Below are 13222 nucleotides of genomic sequence, written 5' to 3' on the forward strand. Positions count from 1 at the left end.
AATGTAATGATCAGGGCTGGGTGGCTAAAATATTAGTGGGTGTGTCAGAGATGCCATAATTAAAAATGTATTTATTGCCGCAGATCATTGGCAATGTTAAGATTGAGGACACACCATTTGTGTAAGTTATGATGTATTTTGATTTACAGAAATTTGTAACAGTGGTTTTTACTTCAGCAAATGTTAGCCGGTGAGATTTGTTTGTACAAATATGTTGCATTAGAATATACTTTAACAGGATAGCCTAGAAAACATTTCAGCTAATGTTAGCCGGTGAGATTTGTTTGTACAAATATGTTGCATTAGAATATACTTTAACAGGATAGCCTAGAAAACATTTCAGCAAATGTTAGCCGGTGAGATTTGTTTGTACAAATATGTTGCATTAGAATATACTTTAACAGGATAGCCTAGAAAACATTTCAGCAAATGTTAGCCGGTGAGATTTGTTTGTACAAATATGTTGCATTAGAATATACTTTAACAGGATAGCCTAGAAAACATTTCAGCAAATGTTAGCCGGTGAGATTTGTTTGTACAAATATGTTGCATTAGAATATACTTTAACAGGATAGCCTAGAAAACATTTCAGCAAATGTTAGCCGGTGAGATTTGTTTGTACAAATATGTTGCATTAGAATATACTTTAACAGGATAGCCTAGAAAACATTTCAGCAAATGTTAGCCGGTGAGATTTGTTTGTACAAATATGTTGCATTAGAATATACTTTAACAGGATAGCCTAGAAAACATTTCAGCAAATGTTAGCCGGTGAGATTTGTTTGTACAAATATGTTGCATTAGAATATACTTTAACAGGATAGCCTAGAAAACATTTCAGCAAATGTTAGCCGGTGAGATTTGTTTGTACAAATATGTTGCATTAGAATATACTTTAACAGGATAGCCTAGAAAACATTTCAGCAAATGTTAGCCGGTGAGATTTGTTTGTACAAATATGTTGCATTAGAATATACTTTAACAGGATAGCCTAGAAAACATTTCAGCTAATGGGATTTTGAGGGGGTTTTTATCCTAATTTTATAGGCTTTGTTTTCATTTGTCACTTTATCAATAAAAAATTACTGTCTGCATGAAGACATTGTTCCAAACTGCCAAAATTTCACATGTTAAGCTGCCAGTCTGAGTCTGATTGTTGATCTTACCAAAGAGGAATACCCAGTAGTGTAGAACAAACTTCAGGTACCGGTAACATATTCATGTATTTATTAGAAACTATCTGCTTTTGTACCAGCACTTTGGGCTACAAAATAATGAATAGTTTACATGTGTACATTATCTTTATACTATTTGTATAAGAGAGAACTATGTTTTCAGAGAATATTTGAAATGATGGACTACGTGGTGAGTGTAGCTTAGTTGATTGGCACATTTGCAGAGTGTTTGATTGTTTTACGGAATCCACTGCAGGGGACAATATTTTGAAATCTGAAGTAAATGGAAATCGGTTCACGTGGTTTTTTACCTAGGTAACCAATTGTTCGGTTGAGTGAATTATAATTGCATAACCTGTGCATTACCTGATCGGTTACCTCAAAGTTACGTTGAAATTATATTTCAAATACATAATTTGTAACTCAAGCATAAAATTAAAACAAAATACAAAAGAAAACATTTTATAAAACATTTTCTTTAATGTTTGCTAAAGGTAACAATATTGTAAAAGGACTAAATATCAGCTCCAGTACTGAAACAAAATAGATACATTTGGAGAGATTTGTTTTTTCGTTTTGTGGTGGCCAAGGTACTTTCTCTTTGTTGATGGTACTTCTATACTACAGTGATGTTCCAGGTGTTTGTTTTTTAAAGCTCATTATGCGATGTTGGTATTTTTCCTTTTGGATTCCTGTTTATGTTAAAACTGTTTTCAACATTTGTAAAATTATAGGCAATCCAATATTATGTCTACATATATTCCTTTAGAGATAAAATATCAGCAGATAATTAGCCATCCCCAGCAATCCATGCACATTTCTTTAAAACTTATACTGAGGAGTTTAGACTAGTCGCAACTGTTGCAATTATAACGTTGTCCACTGGTTTGCTGCACATTAAGTATCTAAAAATCAGGCTAAAACATTTGTCGGAATACTACTACTACTAGTATGTCTGTGTGAATAAACGTCCTCACCTGTAATTGTGAAGTTTGCAAGTTTTAATTTCTGAACGTCTACAGATCACAACGTAACCGATTTGCGGTTCGCATAAATAAAATTTTGCATAACTGACACGTGAACAGAACGACATTTTACGTGAAATATTGTGCCCTGCACTGGAAAATGAGCTGAGGTCAATGACATACTTTTTGGACCCGTGTCTTGGATTCATACACAATAAATAAAACATATCCAAAAGTAATTTTTTTTATATGATATATTTGACAAAAGGTACTTTTTATTTCTTTCATCTTTTAAAACTTAATCGTTTGTCCAGAATTATGAAAAATAAAAAAGCAACGACCTGTGAACAGCATGTTATAGAAATTTGACAGGGATCACGTTTAGTAGACCAGTTTTTATTTTAATGTGGCGAAGCATTGTAATAATATAGCTAATTTTAAATTTGAATGACGTCACTTTGCATTTCCTTAAAATAACCATTAACTGGGTACATGACGTTTCTGTTTTAAGAATGCTGGAAAAATTCCAATGCAAAATTGCAATTGAAATTTTTTTTTGAACATTACTAATGCACCTGAATGTGTTTGAAGTAAATTTATGATTAAAATATTGTACCTTTTTACGAAATATGGATTTCAAGTGAAATTACAGTGAGATATGTTATATTTATTGTGTACAAAGCCAAAACAAGGGTGCAAAAAGTGACTGCCGTTGACCTTAGGAACCACCTGTTCTGATACTTGTTTTTGGCACCTGTTTCATACTTTTGCATGTAAATATGTATTTTTTACACACAGGAAATGGTAAGAATAAATTTATTTCAGTGGGCTGTTTTAGTTTATGTTTCACTTTAATTATAAAATCATTACAATCAATTTTGTTGTCTGAGATTTCTAAAAGTTTTGAACTTGACAGTTTTTCAGAAATGAAACTATTACAGTGTGGTTAAAATTGGCACATATGAAATTACTTTGTAAAATTTATTTTTATATTGTGCTGATACAGATGTGTTCTTGCATGTTACTGACTTAGATCTGATTTTATGAAGCACAATAGATCTGATTTGGATTTAAGACACATAGCAATGAATTGGCATCCTACTTTGTTCATGTCCACCTAACTCTTTACTGCACTGTTCTAGATGTTATAACTCAATTTGCGTTACATTCATTACAATATGACATCATCCCATTGGTCCAGATGTAGCAATGGGAGTTTATTCAGTTCTTGATGAATAACAAAATTACGTCATCAGCAAATGTCATATTTGATGACGTCATTTTATATGGGCAAGTTGTCTTATTGAGCATTATTGTTTATGGACCAAAAGTAATTCAAAATTAAAGTATGAACTTTTAGTGTTATTATTAGCAAGTATGATTCAAATTTAATTATAGCTATTGTCTGTTATTTCGTTTACATTTATCTGGGTATGAAAAAAAAAATTCATCTGCAAGCTGTTGAAAATTGCTTATATCTGAGTCCAGTGTATTCCAGCTAGTAGCAAACTGGATCCAGATAAACTAATTAAACGTGCAGGTTTGCTGAGGCTAGACTAGGCTGTTTGTGTTTGTGTGCATTTGTTATAATTTATAAAATGATTAAGCTTAGGCTGTCTAGTGACTGTTTGATTGTATCACCTCTGATACTAGTATTGTTCATTTAAATTCATCACTACTACTGTTATTAATATAAAATTATTGTATAGGTACAAGTGGATGCCAGGTTAAGCTGATTTATTATAATATTTTATATTTAATTTACTGAAATTGTTATTACATGTATTATTATAATCCAGAATTGTGGTGTCCATATTATTTTAAACTGAATAAGCTATTATTTACTGTTTAATTGGAAGGGGCTAGTTCATATTCTGGCAATCTCAGCTTCAAAGTTAGGGGTTGGGCTGGAGGAGGGGTTGGGCTTGGAGGAGGGGTTGGGCATGGAGGAGGGGTTGGGAATGGAGAAGGAGTGCAGTGTCGTCGCGCCTGATCGTTCTGCTTCTACTGCCTATGAATTCTGTTGTTGGCATATAGCATTATGCCATACCACTATTGTTTAGTATGTTAAACACATACAACTATGTTAAACCACTTTATGGAACCTTTACTTATGTAAAATAATGTGTATTAAATATCTGTATCTGTATCTATATATTGCTCTGTGTTGACAAGGTGTTGAATGAATATTGATTTGTGTTCCAGGACTTGAATCCAGGACGTGTTTCCACCTGAAACACTGAGAAACTCAGTGGGAGACCTGAGCGAGGACCTGGGGGTGAACATGGATAAGTTTATGCCTGCCAACATGAAGGGCTCGGCCACCGCTGTGTGGAACACAGTGAAGGACCTGCATCTCGAACTGATCCTCATGCACCACAGAGTATGTCTCAAGCTGGCAGACCTCGGACCAGGTAGGTGATATATAAACCTCAACTATCTCGTCTGTCTGTCTAGGAACTGATCCTCATGCACCACAGAGTATGTCTCAAGCTGGTAGACCTCGGACCAGGTAGGTGATATATAAACCTCAACTATCTTGTCTGTCTGTCTGTCTAGGAACTGATCCTCATGCACCACAGAGTGTGTCTCAAACTGGCAGACCTCGGACCAGGTAGGTGATATATAAACCTCAACTATCTCGTCTGTCTGTCTGTCTGTCTAGGAACTGATCCTCATGCACCACAGAGTGTGTCTCAAACTGGCAGACCTCGGACCAGGTAGGTGATATATAAACCTCAACTATCTCGTCTGTCTGTCTGTCTAGGAACTGATCCTCATGCACCACAGAGTGTGTCTCAAGCTGGCAGACCTCGGACCAGGTAGGTGATATATAAACCTCAACTATCTTGTCTGTCTGTCTCGGAACTGATCCTCATTTATTAAGATGAAATTAGCAGGTGAGACTTAACTTGTGCATGCATTTAAAGCCAAGTACATCGAAATACCACTCAATATTGGTATCAATATTGTATCGATACCGAATACCGTACTGATACCGAGGTAAATCACTCTCAAAATACCAATACCAATACTGAACCTGAAATTTCAATACCGCTCAGGTCTAATTTTCAGTGACATTGATAATAGTAAATAATATGTACATTATTAGTCCTCTATTATAGATTTCATCTCCATTAATCTGTCTGTCTGTCTCTCCGTCAGTTTTGTCTGTCCCACATATAGTGTTCCGGATTTGTTTAGCACTCATATGAGATATTGAACTGAAATTTTTTTTATAGCTTTATCATATACTGTTACAGATCAGGTTTGACTTTCATGGCGATTTATAAATTTTTGACAGTTATGGCCCATGAACTTAGGAGACACAGAAATTTGTTTTCCTGAAATGTTTTTGGCAATGCCTCAAGATATTGAGCTGAAATTTTGTATATAGCTTTATAGATGTTCTGTTAGATGTTAAGTTTGACTTTCAGGGCAATTTATCAATTTTTCACAGAGTTATGGCCCTTGAACTTATGATAGATGTAAATTTGTTTTCCAGACTTTTTTTCTACAATGCCTGAACATATTGAGATGAAATTTTTTATGTAGCTTTATTATATACTGTTGGAAATCAACTTTAATATTCATGGAAATTTACCCATTTTTCACAGAGTTATGACCCTTGAATTTAGGATATACCAAAATGTGTTGGACTCGGTAGGGGCCATGTATTGCTTAGCAGTCCTCTCAGAATGCTTGTTCTAGAGTGTTATTTGTTATGTCACATAAACTTGCATGTGATCTTAGACTTGCTGTTATGTAAAATATTATTTCATATACATTTTCTAGACCCAAGAAATAAGAATCCAAAGTCAAAGAGGGTAACTGGTTCAGAAATGATGTTTGTAAGTATTATTAATTTCATTTTATTAATTGAAGTTAATACATCTTAAAATATCATGTTCTTTCTTCTTCTTGTTTTTTTAAAGTTTTGTTGAGTGGTGGGTTTTTTTTTACAATTACTGTTTTAATTTGTATCAAATTAGCATCAGTTATAATACTGAAAATAATGTAAGTAGCCTATATAACACGACTGTGTTTTATACTATCATATTTTACATACTAAGGTCGATGACAGTCAGTTTTCGCACCCTTGTTTTGGCTTCGTACATAATAAATATAACATATCCAATGGTAATTTTTTTATATGATATATTTAACAAAAGGTAATTTTTATTCCTTCTATCTTTTAAACTTTAAACTTAATTGTCTTTTCAATATCACCTGTCCTCAAACTAGTGATATTCCCCTAAGGATAGTAGTCTGGTTCGAACATTCCAACTGCCAATAGTTTGTCCAGAATTATAAAAAATAAGGACATGCCGACCTGTAAACAGCGTTATCTGCTAGTTATAGAATTTTGTTAGGGGTCAAGGTCAGTAGACCAGTTTTCATTTTAATGTGGCAAAGCATTGTAATAATACAGCTAATTTTGAAGTTGAATGATGTCAGTATTCCAATGACGTCACTTTACATCACCTTACAATAACACTAAATTAGGTACATGACATTTCTGTTTTCAGAACGCTGGAAAAATTATAATGCAAAATTGCTATTGAAAATTGTTTGAATGTGTTTGAAGAAAATCTTGTAATTAAAACATTGTACCATTTATGAAATTTGAATTTCAAGTGAAATTACAGTGAGATATGTTATATTTAGTGTGTACAAAGCCAAAACAAGGGTTCAAAAAGTGACTGTCAACGACCTTAGAAAAGGCACATTCTTTTATTTTAATTTTCTGGAACAAAAACGATTAACAAATTACTGTATTGGTGTACAGAGTCGGTTTAAGGATCTGCGGGGCCTGTATGTATATTTTGCAACTCCCTCAAGGAGAGAGGTAAAATGACCTTGGCAAAATAAATGTACACATCACCGGCTCTGTTGGTGTAGACAAATATTTATGCAGATTTATATTTAAAAAAATTCTATGGTCATGAAATGAATCATAATTATACATGATTTGAATTGAAACATCTGTCTGTAGGGCAGTGACAGACAGGTGACTGACACGTATGTGGAGAGTTTTGATGAGCTGTGTAGCAAATGCAACAAGAACAATCTTTCAAAAGCAGTGCTGTATATGCAGAAAGCAATCCTCAACGAGAGAAAGAATGCACCAGTCAAAACTCTCAAAGAACTCCTTGAGGTAAGTACACCTCTATTAACAAGTCACCTGTCGTATGAGGCCATATTAATCTCTAAAACCTGGTCTGGTATTAAGTTTTCACTTGTTTTAAAAGACAATTCCTTGGGTGGTTGCTCAGTACATCTTTCACTTTAGGATTGTCTTTTATTAGTGTCCTACCTATCCAACCGGAGAGAACTATAGGTTTAGTCTCAGTCTGTCTGTCTGTCTCTCTGTCTGTCTGTCTCTCCATCCATATGTTTCGCATATAGTTTTCCAGAGGTCTATTCGCAATGCTTTGAAATATTGAGCTGAAAGTTTGTGTATAGCTTTATCATGTACTATTACAGATCAAGTTTTACTTTCATGGCGATTTACCCATCCATGTTTCAGAGTTATGGCCCTTGAACTTAGCAGATATGAAACTTTGTTTTCAAGACTTTGTTTTAGCAATGTTTCAAAATATTGAGATAAAATTTTGAAATTAGCTTTATCTATTACAGATCCAGTTTAACATTCATGGCGATTTACCCATAAATACTGAATTATGTCCCTTGAACTTAGGAGATAAACTTTGTTGTGCCCAGTAGGGGACCTGTATTGCTTTAGCAGTACTCTCAGAAGGCTTGTTTCTCATAGCTTCATAAGACTTTGAACCAAAAAACATTCAATAACTACTACTTATAGTCCTTGCCACTGGTAATTCCTTTTTTCATACTATGGAATTAACTACAAATTATTTATTTCTGAGCAGATTGTTTTCTAAATTGCACACAAAAATAGTTTGTTTGCTTTTTTTGTTATTTCCAAAACACTTTTACTTTTTTTCTCATATCAAACCAAACTAAAATTATTTACTAAAAGTATTTTTGTAGGAAGATGGGACAGACTACAGAATGTTATTGTTTTCTTTAATATTCCACCATTAAGTAAATAAATATGAATATTTTAATGATTGTTTATATTATATACAAACCTGTTCATCAAAAGTGTTTTAAGACTGTTTATTAAGACCTGACTATATCTGCAGGAGGCAGTGTCATTTATAAAGAAAGCTCAAGCGGAGGAAAAACGTCTGTACCTGGACAATCTGGCTCTGTCGGAACAGGCTCCTCAGAAAATCAAGGTTCCACCACCACCAATACTGCTGAGTCGGAGAGACACCACCATGGTGTTCAAACCAGCTCCATTCATTCCGGCTGGGGGACAGAAGGTCAGTAGAAATATCTGTACGAGACACCACCATGGTGTTCAAACCAGCTCCGTTCATCTCAGCTGGGGGTCAGTAGAAATATCTGTAAGAGACACCACCATGGTGTTCAAACCAGCTCCGTTCATCTCAGCTGGGGGTCAGTAGAAATATCTGTCAGAGACACCACCATGGTGTTCAAACCAGCTCCGTTCATCTCAGCTGGGGGTCAGTAGAAATATCTGTAAGAGACACCACCATGGTGTTCAAACCAGTTCCGTTCATCTCAGCTGGGGGTCAGTAGAAATATCTGTAAGAGACACCACCATGGTGTTCAAACCAGTTCCGTTCATCTCAGCTGGGGGTCAGTAGAAATATCTGTACGAGACACCACCATGGTGTTCAAACCAGTTCTGTTCATCTCAGCTGGGGGTCAGTAGAAATATCTGTAAGAGACACCACCATGGTGTTCAAACCACCTCCGTTCATCTCAGCTGGGGGTCAGTAGAAATATCTGTAAGAGACACCACCATGGTGTTCAAACCAGCTCTGTTCATCTCAGCTGGGGGTCAGTAGAAATATCTGTAAGAGACACCACCATGGTGTTCAAACCACCTCCGTTCATCCCGGCTTGGGGACAGAAGGTCAGTAGATGGATGGGGATGGGAACTCTATTTACGTGCCCATATCCACAAGGGTTCAGGCACGCCCACCCCAGATTTAGCCTCTGACTTCGCCAGTGACCAACTCTGGGGCGGGAGGTGGGTCATTAAAAATATCTGCCATCAGTAGCAGTGTCCTTTATTACAATAGCCGCTGCACATTGTATGATCATGTGTTCTTTGTAAAATTCTTGAGCTCATGCTTATAAAACTTTAAAGTTTAGACTGAAGAATTTATAAGAGTTTCTAGATTTTATCTAGATGTAATTCATATGGACAAACTTTATTAGTTTTGAGTAAGCCAGGGACTCATTCTATTTGTATGCTGTTGCCGTATGGTCTCAGACTCTAATAATAATTAGTCTTGAGTAAGCCAGGGACTCAAGCTATTTCTATGCTGTTGCTGTATGGTCTTAAACTCTAATAATAATTAGCCTGGAGTAAGTCAGGGACTCAAGCTATTTCTATGCTGTTGCTGTGTGGTCTCAGACTCTAATAATAATTAGTCTTGAGTAAGCCAGGGACTCAAGCTATTTCTATGCTGTTGCTGTATGGTCTCAGACTCTAATAATAATTAGTCTTGAGTAAGCCAGGGACTCAAGCTATTTCTATGCTGTTGCTGTATGGTCTCAAACTCTAATAATAATTAGTCTTGAGTAAGCCAGGGACTCAAGCTATTTGAATGCTGTTGCTGTATGGTCTCAGACTCTAATAATAATTTGTCTTGAGTAAGCCAGGGACTCAAGCTATTTGTATGCTGTTGCTGTATGGTCTAGACCACAGGTACACACTCATCATAAGGCCATTAGTACATGGATTTTTACGAGCACTGTAAATCGAAAAAGTGTATTGATGGCATTTGATCCTTAGATTTCTAGTACCTCAGGTGAACTTCCTTCCTACTGAGATAATACTGTTCCTCACTGATTTTAACAATGACAAATATTGTAGTTTGTCACAAGTAGCTGGCCTGTTCTGTGAATACCAGAGGTTAATTGTTAGTTTATTAAATACACATGAAGAATGAATTTGTAAATGTTTCCTTCTTGCCTTGAAACTACAAAGTAACAACAGTTGACTTGTTATCAGATGTCTATGTTCAAAAGTCAGTTTGTCTAATAGTATGTGCATCTTACTTACTTACTTACTTACTTACTTACTTACTTACTTACTTAATTACCTACCTACCTGCCTACCTACCTACCTTCCCACCCACATACCTACTTACCTACATACCTACCTACCTATCTATGTACCTACTTATTTACTTTTACATTCTTACTTACAATTCTTTCTTTGTTTCTTTCTCTTACTGTGATATTAAATGTGTCTTCCAGGTAGCTTGGTATCGCCTGTTTGGTCGTTCAGCCTCTGGCAGTAACGTCAAAGTGAGGATCAATGATTACTTCCTGCAGGGAACAGGAGAAGAGGTGAGATTTCTAACTGACCACTGCGGGTTTTTATACAGATTAGGCAGAGTATGACAAATATTTTTAAAAGTCACTAGCCACAGGGCTAGTGGGTTTGTGAAAACCACTAGCCCACCAAGATAAAGCACTAGCCCAAATTCCTGATCAATTATAGTTGGATTTTTATATAATTTTTGTAACATAACACATTTTCGAGTATAACAGTAAAATAAACACAAAAACTTAAATCATGTTGTAACTTTCAGTTTTTTGTCGTGTTGTACATTTGGTTTTTTGTCAAGTGTGATCCATTGTCATTGTTCCGTTTTCGCTTTTGCCCTCCCTCCGGGGAAAAATAATTGAGCAAACTCATGGTTGATATCTAAAACGAATCCAGGACATTTGCCCCCCAGGACATTTGCCCCCCAGTCCAAAAATGGATAGGTGGACATTTGCCCCCCAATCGAAATGATGGCTAGGACATTTGCCCCCCCAGTAGAAATGTTGGCTAGGACATTTGCCCCCCAGTATAAAAATTGGTTTAATTAACAACTTAAATTACTGTGTTTAATAAGTTCTTAATTAACATTGAGCTTTACAGCTCATCTGTTTACAAACATAAAACATAACATACATAAAATACAGGAGAACAGGCTCTGATAAACAAGAAAACATACGTCACATAAAACAAACGGCAAATACCTTAAGATAACATTTTCTTAATTTATCTGCTTGAAATAAATATATTCCAAAATTACATAGCTGATTAAACTTCTGTATGTTATATAGTTGCAATAGCTTAAAATATGATGGTTTCTTCCACTAATAAAGTTCTGTTATGTTCTTCTTCTGAACATATTGTGGAAATATATCAATTAATGATCAAAGTGAACAGATAGTGAACATGTATCAATTACTGATAACAGTGAACAGATAGTGAACATGTATCAATTACTGATCAAAGTGAACAGATAGTGAACATGTATCAATTAATGATCAAAGTGAACAGAAGTGAACATGTATTACAAACTTGCAAAATTAGTGTTAATTGTCTTAAAATTCAAGCATACATAAGCCTCTTTTTGTAATGTTCACTGCCCCCAATGTGCTTTCGAATGTGCTTTTTTCAACATGTGCTCAAACTTAAATATGTATTATATAAATATTTATCCAAAATGAAAGTTGTTTCGTACAAAATTAAAATAAAGTTGTTCACAATATTTAGTGTTTTTGTTTAATTTTATCAATATAGTAGATATCAACTGGGGGGCAAATGTCCTAGCCAACATTTCTACTGGATGGCAAATGTCCTAGCCAACATTTCTACTGGGGGGCAAATGTCCTAGCCATCATTTCGACTGGGGGGCAAATGTCCACCTATCCATTTTTGGACTGGGGGGCAAATGTCCTGGGGGGCAAATGTCCGTATCTCATCTAAAACCACTATCAAAATAATTAAATTTAAATGAGGGTACGACAGTGTGACACACGGTAATACATGGTTCAGTGTATTCGGTAGTGGGTTATACATTTAGGGCCCTACTATTTATGTCGCCAGGGACGGTGATGCCAATTGCTCAAATACAGGGCATTATCCCGTGTCAGACTGATATCAAAAGAATATAACGGCGACATCTAATCTGTTGTTAATTAATGAACAAAAAAGGTATCATATTGTATCGGCAGCTGTGACACATTATCCAGACCGCTACACGTAATAGGCCAAGTAGAGTCATTGCATGTGCGGTTACCATTAAAGTAAATTGTTTTCCTGATTGCCGATAACCACATGTCAGCGAAGTGTTAAATTAGAAAACAATAGGTAAATAAAACAAACTGAAATTCAAAGCATGACTGGGGTTTACTTGATTGAGATTAACCTGTCGTCGCGATTGGTGATTTCCAAGTTCTTGGCCTAAAACATATGTGCGAGATTAACTACCACGTGACGTGTCCAACCAATCAAAACATGCATGTCATTAGACTTATTTCCTGTGCCAAAAACTTGAAAGGGCAAAAATAAACAATGCATGCTGTAACTGTGGCGATGTAGAGATAGCATGTTACTGCAGTTTGCAGACCTAATTCAAGTGGATTATTATTATATACTGATTGCGTTGTTGATATTCGATGACAAACATCACAATCAAATTTATTAAACGAAATTTCAGCCGAGAGAGAAAAAAACAAACAAAAAACCCCCACACGATTGAGCGATAAAGAGGGAGGTGGAAACCACTAGCCCTGCAGGCTAGTGGTTTTGCGTTTCTCACTAGCCCGAACTTAAAAACCACTAGCCACGGGTGTCGGGCTAGCGGATTTGTCGAACTCTGGATTAGGTTGGAGAAAAAGATATTTAAAGGTGTTAAAAATTAAGCAAAAAGGTAAATTTTAAATATTATACTTGTGATTATATTTTATATATTAAATATATTTAAAACAAGGTATTCTTTTTGTCTGTTTATTTTTTCAATTGTTTTACTTTTTATTTGCCTTTTTCATTCATGTCGTTGCAGCCAGGTATTGTTACATATTAAGGTTAATTTGAAGTAATATTTCATATATAATTTGCATAGTCTTTAAAAGGTATTTTAGTGTGCTTTAGCAGGAATAGCTCTGGATGAGTAGAAAATTTCACCAAATTATCTATTAAACTTTTTTTTAAATGCAAAAACTCGCAGCTAT

At 35.3% G+C, this 13222-nt stretch overlaps 1 protein-coding gene across 1 annotated transcript in view; it reads left to right on the plus strand.

Moving 5' to 3' along the window:
- LOC121367270 (cilia- and flagella-associated protein 54-like) overlaps positions 1-13222 on the plus strand; it is a 117994-nt gene that overhangs the window by 26630 nt on the left and 78142 nt on the right. Inside the window, exons 18-23 of the mRNA XM_041491384.1 lie at positions 1339-1365; positions 4359-4554; positions 5936-5991; positions 7137-7298; positions 8308-8490; positions 10466-10558. Of these exons, the coding sequence (XP_041347318.1) occupies positions 1339-1365; positions 4359-4554; positions 5936-5991; positions 7137-7298; positions 8308-8490; positions 10466-10558 (717 nt within the window). The remainder of the gene's footprint in view (positions 1-1338; positions 1366-4358; positions 4555-5935; positions 5992-7136; positions 7299-8307; positions 8491-10465; positions 10559-13222) is intronic.

This window comes from Gigantopelta aegis, chromosome 3, assembly GCF_016097555.1.
Source record: "Gigantopelta aegis isolate Gae_Host chromosome 3, Gae_host_genome, whole genome shotgun sequence".
Lineage (NCBI taxonomy): Eukaryota > Metazoa > Mollusca > Gastropoda > Neomphalida > Peltospiridae > Gigantopelta > Gigantopelta aegis.